Genomic DNA, 15,656 nt, shown 5'->3' on the forward strand with positions numbered 1-15,656 from the left:
AAATTCTTGTGCGATCAGTTAATGATCAAAAGGGAGCGTAATGGAAAGGTTTAATCCTTCTACTTCTTTCAGTCATGCTGACCATGGTTGATGCAGAGCTTTAGTACTCTGTGATGTTCTGTCTCCATCTTTCATATGAGATTTACCACATGTACAAGTTATCTTTTCCTTTAACTGCATCCTGTGACAGCAGCACACAGAGAGCTTCTCTCTGTAAATGTTCTACTTCAGTCCTCTGTGTCAGATACATGCAGACTGCTGTCATGCTCTGAACTGTTAGTGACCGCTTTGCAAATAATACTCACATCTGCTTATTTCAGGTTTCCATGACAACACCATTACAAACTGTTTAAGTGGTTGTTTTGTTACTTTGTGAATAATCTCATACAGGAAACAAAAATCAAAGATAAAATGTTCAAATGTGAAAAGATTTTATTTCTCCTTCAAACTACAAAAGCACAGAATGATCAGAAACAATAATATACATATATGCACATTTAAGAAATAATTCTTATTTATATAATGTACGAGATCTTTAGACAAACACAGTTAAAGTATTTGTTGTTGCCCATATCAGTATTTACCTGTGAAACACTGCAAACACTGACTTTAAGTTGTGCTGTCAGATACTAAAGATCACATATTTCACACTTTGTTCTCACTGCTGTTGGAACATGTTAGATACATTCAAGGTTTATTACAAAATCTTTATACAAATAACAGAAGATGAAGAGCACGAATACACCTCCATTTGTTTTATGCAATAAGAGAGCAATATGTCTGATATCATGATGTAATATTGTAACTGCACATAAAGCTGAGCATGTCTGATATTTGGGCAGCAGAGGAGCAAGAGTGGCTTCATGAAAAGCTTCTTCTTGGCTTTGCTGCTACAGCTCTCCTCACTGACCTGTAAGACAAGCACAAAGAGACAAAGTGATTTCCAACATGTAAAGATATTATGAGCTGAAGACATTTAATAATGTGAAGAATAAATCAGCCTGCATGGCAGCAGAATTACTGAGAGAGCTTCCTGATGTGACTTCAGAATAAACTGCTGCATCAGCTGCAGGACTTGATTTTCCTGTGAATGAAGAGAAGATCATTGAAAACAATAATATCATTAACCAGGAGGAAACTGGATGTCTCCACTGATGCAAAGATAGAACTAGATTTTATTAACCAAGTAATTAGTACGCATGAAGACCTAAATACAAATATTAATATAAACAGATTTACATTTTAAGAGCAGATAAACATGTTGAACAATATTCAGTGGAGATGATGGCAGACTTTGCTCACCTTTGTTTTTCTTGGCTTTTTCTTTTTTGGGCTGTTTGACCTCAGCATACATCAGACTGTCCTCTAAAAGAGACGTCAGAGCTCAGGACACATTTGTTCAGCACAGATATGATACAAACATGTTGGATACATATGGACTTTAAACTTTTTACAACTACAGTGAAGGATATAAGAGTGAAATCATTTGTTGCCTGTGACACTTCATCTTTGCAGGTGTGTGTTTTGTGATTGAGGTCTGGGTCAGAATCTGTGGATGCTGTGATTCAGTAAAGCTGAAACACTGATTAGTAAGTGAATAACTAAACTCCATGTTGACCTATAATTACCTGCAATATAATGATGTGATGACACGTTCAAGTACAAACACTGAATGAGACTGTTGTGACTGTACCTGCAGCTCCCGTCTTCACCTCAGAGTAAACAGCACTCTGCTCTGGTTTATGATGCTTCCCTGTTAAGATGATCGAATCCACAAAAGAAAAACATTTAATACATTTTTAAACGTTTCAAAAACTTTCCAGGCTTTTCTTCAACACTGTATATGTTTTGTGTACTCACACTTATTTCCAAAGTTTTCCAGTTCAATATTAGAGTAAATGACATCTGGGGGTTTATCTGCACCTGAAATGTTCATATTTTAGTTACACAATTGTAAACCAATGACATGGTGCCAGTTTCCTTAAAGTAAAAGACTGTTTCATCTCTAGCTGCTCTGTGCTTTTCACATGATGTCCTGCACCAGTGTTTCAGTGGCTCACACATGAAAACCAACATGACACATTTTTCAAAGATAAATGAAAAAACAGAAAAACCTTTTACAGAGTTTCATTAGTTGTGTTTAAATCAACAACAGGACTATCAGATATTTTCAGAGCATGAACCCATCATGGTGTTACTGTTTGTGTTGTTCTGATATGAAACAACAACATTTGTGGATTCTTTCAGTCGAGTTAAAGATACAATCAGGTTGTAAAATCCTGTTTGTTTCTGATCTTTTGTGCATGTAGTCAGTTGGTTATTTGGATGAAACTGAACCTAAGAAAGGTTCCTGTCAATGGAGATGAATGAAGAGTCAATATTAATAATGATAATAAAGATCAGTTTAAGTGCCCCAACATCATTGTGAAGTTTGCGGACGACACTACAGTGGTGGGTCTTATCACCAACGGTGATGAGACGGCTTACAGGGAGGAGGTCAGCGCCCTGACCCACTGGTGTCAAGACAACCATCTCACCCTCAACGTCGCAAAGACAAAGGAGTTGATAGTGGACTTCCGGAGGTGCAGAGAAGTACACACCCCCATCACCATCAACGGCGCTGCTGTGGAGAGAGTGAGCAGCTTCCGGTTCCTTGGCGTACACCTGGCTGAGGATCTTACGTGGTCAGTACACACAAACAAAACAGTGAAGAAGGCGCAGCAGCGCCTCTTCTTTCTCAGGAGACTGAAAAGATTCGGCATGAGCCCCCGCATCCTCAGGACCTTCTATCACTGTGCCATTGAGAGCATCCTCACTGGATGCATCACCACCTGGTTTGGCAACAGCACCGCCTACAACTGCAAAGCTCTCCAGCGAGTAGTGCGGTGCTCTGAACGGATAATTGGAGGTGAGCTTCCCTCCCTCCAAGACATCTACAGGAAGCGGTGCCTGAGGAAAGCGGGGAGGATCATCAAGGACTCCAGTCACCCCAGCCATAAACTGTTCAGACTGCTTCCATCAGGAAGGAGGTTCTGCAGCATCCGGTCCCGTACCAGCAGACTGAGAGACAGCTTCTTCCACCAGGCCATCAGACTGATGAACACGTCATAGACACCTCAGCTTCACTACGGGAACTGCAACACTATGCACTCCACACTGTATATAAATGCCACTTGTTTTGCACATATTCAACTCTGTATATTTTTATATATTTTATTTATTATTATTATTTTTTTTTTTTTTACTATTTAATTTGTAAAAATGTGTATACACACACACACACACACACACACACACACACACACGTAGGATAATATTTAGTATACACATCCAGAAATGCATACACTATTATATATTGTACATATATTTATTAGTTTCAGGTTGGCCATTCTTGTATTTTGCTCGTTTGTGTTGTTGTGTTTGCACATTTCTGTTGCTTGTGGGGCTCGCACACAAGAATTTCACTCGCATGTGCTGTGCCAGTGTGCCTGCACATGTGATGTGACAATAAAAGTGATTTGATTTGATTTGATTTGATTTGCTGACCACTTACTCGAGGTCTCAGTGTCAGTCATTTCCTGTTTTATTCTCCCCTGTATCTTGTGTCATTCTGTTACCTCTTTTCCATTAGTAACTAAAACACAGTTTTCAGGGTTTTCCATCAGATAGTTCTGATTCCATCAGATCCAGTAGTACTATTTTAGTATTTACTCAGCCGGAGTTCCAAGTGATCCGAGGCGATCCCAAAATGTGATGTCAATAGCGTACATGCCGATTGACTGGTCAGTGGCACCACTTGATGAGTTACGAGAGCTTCTTATTGATAAAAAACAAAAAAGCCATTTTTGAAACCCGGCAACCCGGAATTGCTACACAAGCAACACCGTGGCCCCCGAGTCTATAGAAAGATGACCGAGCAACAGGTATATCATCGCCGTGATGTTCACCTTTGTTGAATCATTTGTGACAAATACTAATTAAATCATGGGGTGCTCGACCACGTCACTATGACGATGACCACACACATTAGGTGGTACTTGAGCGTGATGGAAAACCAGTCGATCTGAGTAATTATTAATGGAAAAGAGGCTTTAGTTAGTTAGTTAACACCTGTTACTCATCATCTCATTATCATGTGTTTTATAAACTGCCTCAGTTTTCCTTTGCTTTGTCACATCTTTTCTCATAGTTTGTTTTCCTAACAATTGTAGAAATGTGGTTTCCAACTTTTTTAAAAATTTGGATTCGTACTGAGTTTAATTTTTACAAAAAAGTCGTCATTTAGTTTAGTAACCCTGAAAGGTTCCTAATGTAATATGAATATTAATAAAAATAGAAAAGAGGCTCTTACACTTGGACTGTCTGCAGCGATGCAACAAGAGCAGGAGAATAATAATGAGAGAGACTCCACAAACCAGTCCAACCATCAACCATACAGGAGATGAAGAGCTGTCAGCTCCTGACATGGTTACTGTAACACAAAACAGAAATTAATTATTAATAAATTATAATCTTATGAATAAATGCATTTATAAAATAGAGCCAAGTGACTTTGAGAATTAAATCATACAATCTAACGTTCCTTCTCAGTCATTGGTTTAGAAAAATCCATCACATGTTTTGATCCTGCTCACCTTTAACTGACATCCAGCTCTGTGCTGACTCTCTTCCTGAGTACTGACACTTGTAGAAACCTTCATCAGACTTTGACACTGCAGAGATCTTCAGCTCCCCTCGGGGATCATTTTCAATAAGTTTGTCATTGTGATAGAAAAACACATTGGAAAGTATTTTTTGTGTTCTCAAACTGCAGCTCAGACTAACAGAAGCTCCCTCAGTCACAGGATGAACAGGACTCACCAGGATAGGACCATTACCATCATCTGTGACACAATCACACACAATTGTTTCAGTCACATCAGCTGCTGCACACTTTGAGAAAGAGCTGACAAACAATAATAAGAACAGATTGTACAAATGTTTTTCATCATCAAGATCTGATCTTGTGCACTTAAAAACTACGGTACAAATACTGTATGCCACAAAAAAAATAATGGGAGAAATACACATTTGATGTCTAACTCATTAAAATCCAAGTAGTAAATGTATAATAACATACTCTGTACAGTGATGTTGACTGCACTGCTGAACTCTCCTGATCCAGACTCACACCAGTACACTGCAGTATCTGACTTTGATGTGTTGATGTTACATGTGGATCCAGTCATTCTCCTACAGTCAGAGAGTCGGCCGTCCTCAGAGAACTTCCTCACTCTCCACTCAGTGGAGTTTCCCTCACAGGTCAGTGAGACAGAGTCAGAGGTGAAGTGTTGCACTCTGTCAGGACTCACTGTGAGAGACGCTGCTGAATGAACATCTGGAAACAACATGCAGTGAAGAGACAAAGCTCACAGATGTTAGGATTAAAAATATCACAGTGAACATCTACGTTTGACTTCTTTGTGGTTCACAAGAGTCCTGATAGTTATGCAGCCATATTTACAGACTTTCAAATCATCAGCATGAAGATTAAAAATCCTCAAACTGACCTGCAGACCAAACAAACTTTGGTCGACTGTGATCAGTGTGATACTCTGGGTCTCCTCTTCCAGCTCTGCACACATATCCTGCTGTGTGTGTCTGTCCATGAATGATGTAGGAGTCCTGTGCAGTCCCACTGCCATCAGGTAGCAGCTCATAACTGGAGGATTTCTCTGATAGATCAGGAACAGCTTTATACCAGTAGAAGCTCCATCCTGCAGACGGATGTTCCACCTCACAGTTCAGAGTTACTGAGGCTCCAGGACTCAGCCATGATGGAGACACAGTGAGGACAGGACGGGGTTCATCTGTTCAACAAAGATTTTCTCTCAATCTTTCGTCTCTTAACTCTGAATTCAATGTCACTAAAATGTTGACTCACAAATATTTATGATGAACATTAAGAGTGAGACTATCTAAACATGTCAAATATCTCAACATGTACTAATAAAAACACATTTTTACAAACTGTTTCTATTTCCAGGTTAAATGAACTATGACTCTACTTACTGTCAGAAACTGTCAGTGTGACTGAATCACTCCACTCTGTTGTTTCATGCTGTGAACTTTTCATTCTGCTCTTACAGCGATAGTTTCCACTGTTGGATGATGAAGCAGATCTAATCCTGTGTTCATTTTGATTTGGAGCTTTTATCCTGCTGTTTGTTTCCCACTCATAATCCCACTCAGTGTCTCCTCCATGGATCTCACATCTGACAGTGATCGTCTCTCCTCTGTATATCTCAGACCAGTTTGGATACAGAGTCACAACAGGCCTGATTGAGGCTGTTACTGTTCAAGAAAGTAGAATAAAAACACATGAATGTCAAAAATGTTAATGCCTTTTGTTCTTCATCTTCCTCCTTAATCAGGAATTTATCTGACTTTATGTTAAACTCACCAGTTTTCCCAATCCTGACTGACTGGCTGTCCTCTGTGTAGTAAACTGGGTTTCCTCTTCCTCCTCTGCACCTGTAGAGTCCTTCCTGTGAGACACTGATTTGTCCATTTGAGTGGAAAACTGCATCTTGTGTGGTCAGGGCTTCAGAGGATTTCTCATCTCTGTACCAGTAGTATTTCCATCCAGATGATGATGATGGGTTCACAGAGCAGGTCAGGGTCACACTGCCCCCTACTGGAACAGCTGTGTTATCAGCTCTCAGTTTGGCCTTTGGTTTATCTGCAGTTCAGTTTAGAAAAAGAACAAAAGTCAATGACTGAATCAAACCAGTTGAAATAACTTGGTGGAAATATGGAAATAATAAATATCACATAACTTTAATGGTGAAGCTACAACAAACTGTACAACTATCACACAAACACAACACTAATCTTTCATATTTAATTTGCTGCATTTCTAAGTTAAAAACACACATGAGGAACAATCAGTGGATTTAATGTTTCTTAGTGGATGTGGTGGAGCAGCTGAGACAGATCCAGCATTTGTTCTGCATTTCATCTTTCATGTATTAGAGCTGCACAGCAGAGAAGTTACTCTCATATGTTTTGTTCTCTTCACTGTGAATAAAAAGCTGCTGTTCAGGTTTTTGTTGTTGGAATAAAAACTAAACGGCGACCGTGGCTCAGGGGGTTGGGAATCGCATCTGTAACCGGAAGGTCGCCGGTTCGATCCCTGGGCTCTCTGTCCTGGTCGTTGTGTCCTTGGGCAAGACACTTTACCCTACTTGCCTACTGGTGTTGGCCAGAGGGGCCGATGGCGCGATATGGCAGCCTCGCTTCTGTCAGTCTGCCCCAGGGCAGCTGTGGCTACAACTGTAGCTGCCTCCACCAGTGTATGAATGTGAGAGTGAATGAATAGTGGTTTTGTAAAGCGCTTTGGGTGCCTAGAAAAGCGCTATATGAATCCAATCCATTATTAAACATTTTACTGACCAACATGAAAGACAGTTATAAAGCTGTAAGAAAAAAGAAGTGCTTTTTCCTTATTTAGATTCTCTGTATGAAAGATCTTACATGATACAGTCAGTGTGATGATATCACTCCACTCTGAGAAGAAATAGTCCCTTCTGCCCCGGCAGCTGTATCCTCCACTGTCAGACTCAGTAGCTCTGATGATTCTGTATTCATTGGATGTTGGAGGTGTGTTTAACTTGGCTGCTCTCCATTCATACGTCCACTGAGCTCCTTCACCTCCCTGAATCTCACATCTGACAGTGACTGTCTCACCGCTGTATATCTGAGTCCAGGATGGCTGCAGGGTCACAGTGGGCTTACTGGGAACTGTTCACAGACAAATATCCAGTTAGACACAAATAGAAACATAAAAATTCAGCTGTTTAAAACATGAGAGTAACGTGAGTGAAAAAAATCAACCTCAAACAGGCTACAGGGTTAAACCACACCTCGGGCCAGTCTGACCACTGATAACTGTTTTCATCACAGCCACATCCCACTTAGTAAAATTGCTACAATCAGCACAAAGACAGTCAAAACCAGGCCCGAGGCAGGATTGTTTCATCAGGATGCACTGGGATATTTTCAAACACCCTGACCTGTAGCTGGTTTTTGATAGCATACTGTGCTACATGAAGAACTGTATAGCACAGCTGCACAGTAGCACAGAGGAAATAGCTCCACAGGGTTATACAGGTCACCCAGAGGATAGTCGGCCATCCTTTGCCCTCACTTGAAGACCTGCACAGCTCCCACAGTCTCAGGAACACGAAGGAAATCCTTCAGGATCCATCTCACCCAGGTCATGCACTGTTTGAACGTCTACCTTCAGGCAGACATTTCAGAGCCAGAAAGACAAAAACTAACAAACTAAGGAACAGCTTTGATCCCTCAGCCATCACCATGCTGAACACTGAACAATCAGATCCAACACAACTCTCATATACAGTGTTTACATTGTTATAGCACAGTCTCATGTTTACACCTGCAGGTATGGCTGGTGTTTACATCAACACTGTAACAAAGAAACAATTGTTTTGTTGTTTGTTATTAAAACAAAATCTGAAACTTTTCACTGCAAGGTCTCATTTTTCTCCTCAATTTGAAGTTTTGTAGCTAAAACACATTTTTTAAAGGTCTGAATTGTTTTGTTGATGTTTTTTGGAGAGCACATTCTCTGTGAGGGTGAGTCCAAAATCTCACAATTTTGGACTTAAATCAAAAACAAAGTTGAATAAATGTTTCTATTTTCCCACATTTCCAAGTAATCTTAATGAGCAGAAAACTTATCTGAGGGTTAATAAACTCACAGCTATTAGATAAAGTTGTTAGCACACATTACATAATGACCTCTTAGTCTGGTAGAAATAAAATAATTAAACTCACGAGTTTCTCTAACTGTGACGTCACTGCTGTCCTCTGTGTAGTAAACTGGATCTCCTTTCCCTCCTCTGCAGTGGTACAGACCTCCTTGTGAGACACTAATAACTCTGTTTGCTTCATTTCCTCTCATGAGCTGAGCTTTAGAAGAGACTGAATCACGTCTGAACCAGTCAAACTTCCAGCCAGCAGAGCCCTCCACAGAGCAGCTCAGTGTCACACTGCCCCCTGCTGGTATGACTGAACGTTGTGCTGTCAGTGTGGCTCTGGGTTTACTTGCTGTTGAAGAAACAAAATAAGTAAAACATTAAATCACCCTCAAGAATAAACTTGTTACAGCACTGATCAAACTTTAAACATTCACTGATTAATTTATCTACAAACAGAAACAAAGTAGTTTTTGTTGGAGCTCTTTAAAGCACCTGCAAGGATAGCATGCTAATGCTAAGCTAGCCAATAACCAAGAGTGATGAACTTCATCCTAACAAACTGATGAGCAGTCAGGCTGCAGCTCCATTTCTACCTGTTCATGTTTCTACTGTAGAATCACCATGACAACTGATTTAAGGTCTCTTTGTGCTGATTTTGTGTAAGAACTTTTTTGCTTTACTATTTTCGAGAAATGATCCCAACACTGATCACAACAAAGAGGGGAAATACCTCCAACATGCACAAACATTTGACCTCACAGCCTCTAATCTGCATGAATGTCTTTGATATTCTGCTTAGAGATGGTGGCGACTCTCAAAGTGGAGCCAATGAGAATGAATAAATTCTTATCAATTCCCATCCCTACCTGCATGTGACACATTAGACTGTTTAACAAACTAAAGATTTCACTGATTTATCATTCTCTTATCAAACTGTCATCTCTGTACATTCCTCTTTAAACTGCTGATATTTTAAGAGCCTCCATGGTGTCTCTCCTTTCTGTTTGCACAGTGAGAAAAACTGTTGTCCTGAGCTGCCTGCAGACAGCTGGATCATTGTTGGAGTTTTCCTGTTAAGACAGATGTAAACATGAAAACATGAAATGTCAGCATGAATCATGGTCCAACTCACATGAAACTGTCAGTGTGAAGGCATCACTCCATCCTGTTAAGAGATAGTCACTGCTACCCCGACATCTGTAGTCTCCACTGTGGGACACTGAAACTGTGCTGATCCTGTATTCACTGGATGTTGGAGGGCTGTTTGTGTTGGGTGCTGTCCATTCATATTTCCACACCTTTCCTTCACCTCCCTGAATCTCACATCTGAGAGTGATTGTCTCACCAGTGAATATCTGAGACCAGCTGTGCTGCAGTTTCACAGCAGCCCAAACTTTCCCTAACAAACAAATAAACACAAATATTAAACTGAAAAAATCATAAATCATATTTATAAATTGTTACTTGAGTTTAATCATGATGTTTCGTTTTATTTCACAACAAAATTTCACCCTCACCTTGTTTCTGAATTGTAACTGCAGCACTGTCCTCTGTGGAGAAAACTGGATCTCCTCTCCCTCCTCTGCAGTAATAGATGCCTCCTTCTGAAATACTGATCGTGTGCTCTGATGTTCCAGCTCCTATTTTCTGAGCTCCAGAAAACTCTGAATCACGTCTGAACCAGTCAAACTTCCAGCCAGCAGAGCCCTCCACAGAGCAGCTCAGTGTCACACTGCCCCCTGCTGGTATGACTGAACTGTGTGCTGTCAGTGTGGCTCTGGGTTTACTTGCTGTTGATGTTACAGGAAAGACAAACATCAGACTGTCAGTTGCTTCAGGAAAAACTTTGTTATATAACAAATAAAGATTTCAACATAAAAACTCAATAGTAATTTAAAAAAAAATCCAATTTATTTTTATTAATTCATAATTAATTTTTTTTTTTTAATTCAGTAAGTGCTTAATAGGTCACGACCCTGGATGATGGGTTAAGAAGATGGATGGAGTTCAATAATAGATCTTAGGTTTCTCAGGTAGGTCGGTCCCTGATCTCAGTGTGATCATCACACTTGATGCAAACAGGCACCAACAGCACAAGAAAAAAAAAGTGACTTTAAAGCAAATTTGATGAGAATCAACAACTGGCAGCAGCACACATGAGGACAGCACAGGTATCTCAGCTAACTGTTAGCCAGCCAGAGAGCCAGGAGCTAACGCTGGATGTATATAACATGATGGTAACTTTATCAGAGTGAATCAAGAATCAGGTGAGACTGTTTTTATGCTCTGTCACCAAACTGTACTCCTAAATGCAGAGACAGGTGAACTATACACTGTTAGCTGATCTGAGGCCAGTTGATTGTGGTCGCTCTTATTATCAGATTTTTTAATCTGTTTTTTATTTAAATGTTTGTTTTAAGGATCATGATCACATAAATATATATGCATAAAGATGCATAACCAGTGCACAGTCAGCAGCATTTATCATTCATAATTCACACAGATGTTTTTCATACTGTATGCTATCCCCGACCCCAACCAGGGCTGTGATGTGATAACAGAACTCTTCTCTGTTGATGATCAGCCTTTTCTTTTTTCAGCATCTGTATTTTCCATCGTCAGACAGCAGCTCTGCTCATTCTGTATTTATTGATCATGTTTGATCCACAACTTCAAATAAATTATAAAAACAAAATAATTGTGTCATAATTCTGAGCTGCAGTGGTGGAAACTACACATGTGCAGGTACTGAAGAAACTGAGATCATCACATCTGTGTTTAATGTTTGTTACGATTTTGTCTGATTTTGTTACTAAACTAAAACAAAGAACAATATGACTCAATGAAATGTGTCCAACTTACATGATACAGTCAGTGTGATGATGTCACTGCAGACTGAAAGATTCATGGTGCAGCAGCTGTATCCTCCACTGTCAGACTCAGTAGCTCTGCTGATTCTGTATTCAGATGTTCGAGGTCTGATTAATGTGCCATCTCTCCATACAAACAGCGACTGACTTCCTTCACATCTGACAGTGACTGTCTCACTGCTGTATATCTGAGGCCAGGATGGTTCGAGGAGCACGGTGGGCTTATTGGGAACTGTTCACATAAACACATCAAGTTAGAGATTGATGGAAGCATCAAGTCATTTTGAAGCTGAACTGATTTTTATTGCTGCTGTTAAGAGTCAAGAGATTTACTGCATCCTGGTGACATTTGGACTTCAAAACAATAAGATGTGTTTTTATGAAACAAATTAAAGCAGTTAATTAATATTCTGAGTAAAACCACAGAGTGACTGCACAGATCTGAACTGTCAGTATGACCTTGTTACTTCCTGTGTATTTAAAAAAAAACATTAAAACAAGAAAAAATCTGATAGAAATTCAAATTTGTAATCAGACAAATTGAAACTGCAGGATTTAATCATTAATAAACTGATTTAAATCTTAAATAAAACGATGCACAAACAGGGTGCGACAGGGTGCGATTTAAAACAGTGCATGAAAATATCAGAGCAAAATTATTCATATTTGATAAATATGAAGAAAAGAAAATGAAACATTTCTCACCTTCAGCATTAATGTAGAAGAGAGAACCGAGCACTAAAGTAAAGATTAAACATCATCAGGGTCAAACTGACAGAAAATCAAAATCAAGATCAACTAAAGTAATTTTTTAAAGATTAATTTTCACATGACACAGTTACTGCTCATCAAAATATTTCTATGCAAATTAACTATAATCTAGTAACAAGTTTAAAAAAACTTGAATATATGAACTTGTACACAACAATGAGTCAAGTGCAACAAGCAGCGATGTATCCAACACGATACTCAGACTAAACTGAACCAAGGAACCAGCCAACATTTGTCTGTAACTTTCATAAACATCACAAATATGCTTTGTTCAAACTCTCAGATAAACACTTCAAACCAGTGATACACTCTAATTCTCACACATGAGAAACACTTTCATTAATCAGTGCCATTCGAACAATGTCACAAATGTACTTACACAATAACCCCGTCATGCAGAGCAAAGAGTGCCCCATCCTCACATCCAGCCCTGCTGCACTCTGATCCTCAGCTGATCTCAAACACTTTGACTTTACATCAATAATAAAAAGAGAAGCTGCATTTAATACAGATAAGACCAGAGTGTTTCTTCTGACTGTGGCCTCTCTGTGCTTCCTTTCCTTTTATACAAACCTCAAACAGCTCCTGTAGCTTTGACCACAGCAGTTGTGTGACGTGTTCACATTTCCTGTCCACTGCAAACATGCAGGCTTGCTTCTTGTGTTTGCTTCTTACCTCCTGTTGTTTCAGGTCAGGTGACATATTTTACCAGCTCATAATTATGTTTTATTATTATTTATTTTTATTATTTTATGTGATTTGTGCAGTGTCCCGTGTGGTCATCATAAAGCTGAAATATTTTATCTCGAGTCATCTTATCAGCAAATGTTTCTGAACATCCACAGACATTTATTGTGCCATACATGAATGCTGTCTTCCCAAAATGTGTTGTTTTCAGTTTCTGGCCACCTCACTCACTCACTCTCCATGATTATGCACAGACAATGATCTCAAAATATTTATTTGGTTTCATCTGCTTCCAATATCATATCAAATATCACTCATACGAAGGTGCCAGTGTTCACATTTTGAACAGAAAATACTGACGGTTTGAAAGAGGAGTGAAAAAGTACATCTATGTCCACTGTGGATGACCAGAGGTGGTGCCTTATGGCATCAGCTGTCAGTCACCTACAATGTAGTTTTGAGATCCCTTCCTTGTGCCACAATCCCTCCATGGTGCTTTCCTCAGGTGACCTCAGTAGGTTACATGATGGGGGGAGGAAAGGTCTCAAAGTGTTCTCATCCCAAATCTCTGGTGATAGTTTTTGAATAAGACAGAAGTTGGAAATTCTGAGTTACCAGTCGAAAAGGTTTTTTTGTGGAACACAACTCACATTTACTGCTTGGAAAGTCTGAGCAGACACACAGACTGTGAGTTAACAATCCAAGATGGCAGCACTGAACCTAAAACAACAGTCAAACTGTAAACTTTTATTTGTGCTGCCACTCTTTTGTATTTTTGAATCACTAAATAAGCCAAACACAGAGCACTGATTAGGTTTGATTCATGAATGTGTTTTTTAACTCCAAAAACTTATAGGTCCATAATGACCCACACCCTTTTTCACAGCTTGGCTCATGTGATGTCGTGATTAATTGTGGGTCTTTGACCCACTTGAAGTAAAACCCTCACTAAGGTTAAAATACCTGAGACTCTTTACTGTTTGCTTTTAGAAATGAAAAAGCCTCTTAGATGAGAGGTGACACGTCTTCCAGAAATGTAAAGAAGTTTAGTCACTTTCCTTCCAAACTTCTTAGACCACCATGAGCTGGATGACTGTGGTTCATACTGTTGCCTCACAGGAAGAAAGTTGTTGGTTTGAATCCACCAGCTGGGCTGTTTGTGTGAAGTTTGCATCTTCTCCCTCTACCTATCTGACTTCTCCCCAGAGTCCAAAGTCATATATTATTATGTTAACTGGTGATTCCAATGATTGCCTGCAGGTGTGAATGTGAACATGAATGGTTGTCTGTCTCTCCATAACCTGTCTAGGTGATCTTTTACACAATGAACGCTACTATAGGCTCCGCCCACATTAGAGTCCAAAAGGAAAACACAGCAGTGAATGCTTTAAGGTGTGGTAACTTTGTGATTGGGTAGTCCCCTCCATATAAGAATGCGGTGTACCTCAGTTTCTCACTTCTCATTCGCAAGATACAGTCTATAATATTAATAATAGTTAAAGCATGTAAACACAGCATCTATCCTTATTCTGTCAAACACTTTCTTACAAAGGTTACAGTTAAGGTTTGTTGCAGTATCATCTACACACACTCACAAACATGTCGATATCGAAGTGTTTTAGATTGTTTTACAGCAGGTGTGTTTCTCTTTCCCTCCACTTTTCTGTGGGAAAGGTAAAATACATTAAGATGTTACTTCATGTTTTTATGTTATTTGCAGTTTATATGTAAACATAAGTGCAAAGTTTCAGTACATATCAATATGTTATGAGGCTTGAAGACAGCAAGTCTCTGTGATACTTCAGAGTCCAGCAGACAGTTTGGAGTCAAACACTGACGTCATCATCACAGGTGTAGGAACCATTTCTGTAACAGCAGCCAAACAGACACATTAGTATCAGTAGGTTTAGATGATTTACTGGCTCCTCTGCTGGTTACAAAGCTGTGATTATACTTTGGAGTTTTGTGTTATACTGTGAGGAACTGGCCTGTTTGGAAGTTGCAGTAAGAAGAAAACATGTCTGTATATGATGTTGTGGACAGAGAGAGTGATGGATGATTTTATTTATTTCAGAGATAAATGAACATTTACAGCACGTCCATGCAGAGACTCTTAAAGACATGAGCGTGAGAAACAAGCTTTTCACCGTTTCTCTTGATGCCCACATGCTTTATTTATTCTTTAGTCCAGCATGTGTCATCACCACAATAAAGCTACTTTTAACCTGTTTTCACACATTGTCATACCTGCACATTTCCACTGTGCTGTGTTGAGATTAAAGAAGACAAACGTTAGACTTCAGGCTGAAACCACAGGCTGCATTTCCTCTTTTCTTGGAGGCCCAGACAGAAATTTTGTGGTATCAGATTTTCAGCAGATAAAAATAAACCAACAACAGTCTTTTACACACATGCAGTCATCACAGTCTGCTCAGAGAAACAAAGGGGGGGTCAGAAAAGAATTAAAGGGTGACCGGAACCACTAGACTCACATGTCATATGTACTCTTGTCTACACGCTGAGGCATCTGTCAATTAATATTAATCTGAAACATCATCACCCT

The 15,656-nt window shown here is 39.5% G+C and overlaps 1 protein-coding gene across 6 annotated transcripts in view; it reads right to left on the bottom strand.

Moving 5' to 3' along the window:
• Positions 1–15,656, bottom strand: part of LOC113017995 (Fc receptor-like protein 5) — a 56,898-nt gene that overhangs the window by 32,466 nt on the left and 8,776 nt on the right. Inside the window, exons 2-16 of one of the 6 annotated variants that reach the window (XM_026161073.1) lie at positions 10,283–10,555; positions 9,898–10,164; positions 8,842–9,114; positions 7,516–7,782; positions 6,443–6,721; positions 6,052–6,333; positions 5,550–5,849; positions 5,120–5,377; positions 4,635–4,883; positions 4,352–4,471; positions 1,861–1,923; positions 1,694–1,753; positions 1,303–1,365; positions 1,022–1,084; positions 498–910 (exon numbers count right to left, since the gene is read on the bottom strand). In XM_026161073.1, the coding sequence (XP_026016858.1) occupies positions 903–910; positions 1,022–1,084; positions 1,303–1,365; positions 1,694–1,753; positions 1,861–1,923; positions 4,352–4,471; positions 4,635–4,883; positions 5,120–5,377; positions 5,550–5,849; positions 6,052–6,333; positions 6,443–6,721; positions 7,516–7,782; positions 8,842–9,114; positions 9,898–10,164; positions 10,283–10,555 (2,825 nt within the window). In that variant the 3' untranslated portion in view covers positions 498–902. Of the gene's footprint in view, positions 1–496; positions 1,085–1,302; positions 1,366–1,693; positions 1,754–1,860; positions 1,924–4,351; positions 4,472–4,634; positions 4,884–5,119; positions 5,378–5,549; positions 5,850–6,051; positions 6,334–6,442; positions 6,722–7,515; positions 7,783–8,841; positions 9,115–9,897; positions 10,165–10,282; positions 10,556–15,656 lie in introns of those variants that run through there. The other 5 variants (XM_026161072.1, XM_026161074.1, XM_026161071.1 and 2 more) reach the window with 5 other exon arrangements.

Source organism: Astatotilapia calliptera, unplaced genomic scaffold (genome assembly GCF_900246225.1).
Source record: "Astatotilapia calliptera unplaced genomic scaffold, fAstCal1.2 U_scaffold_30, whole genome shotgun sequence".
Classification (NCBI taxonomy): domain Eukaryota; kingdom Metazoa; phylum Chordata; class Actinopteri; order Cichliformes; family Cichlidae; genus Astatotilapia; species Astatotilapia calliptera.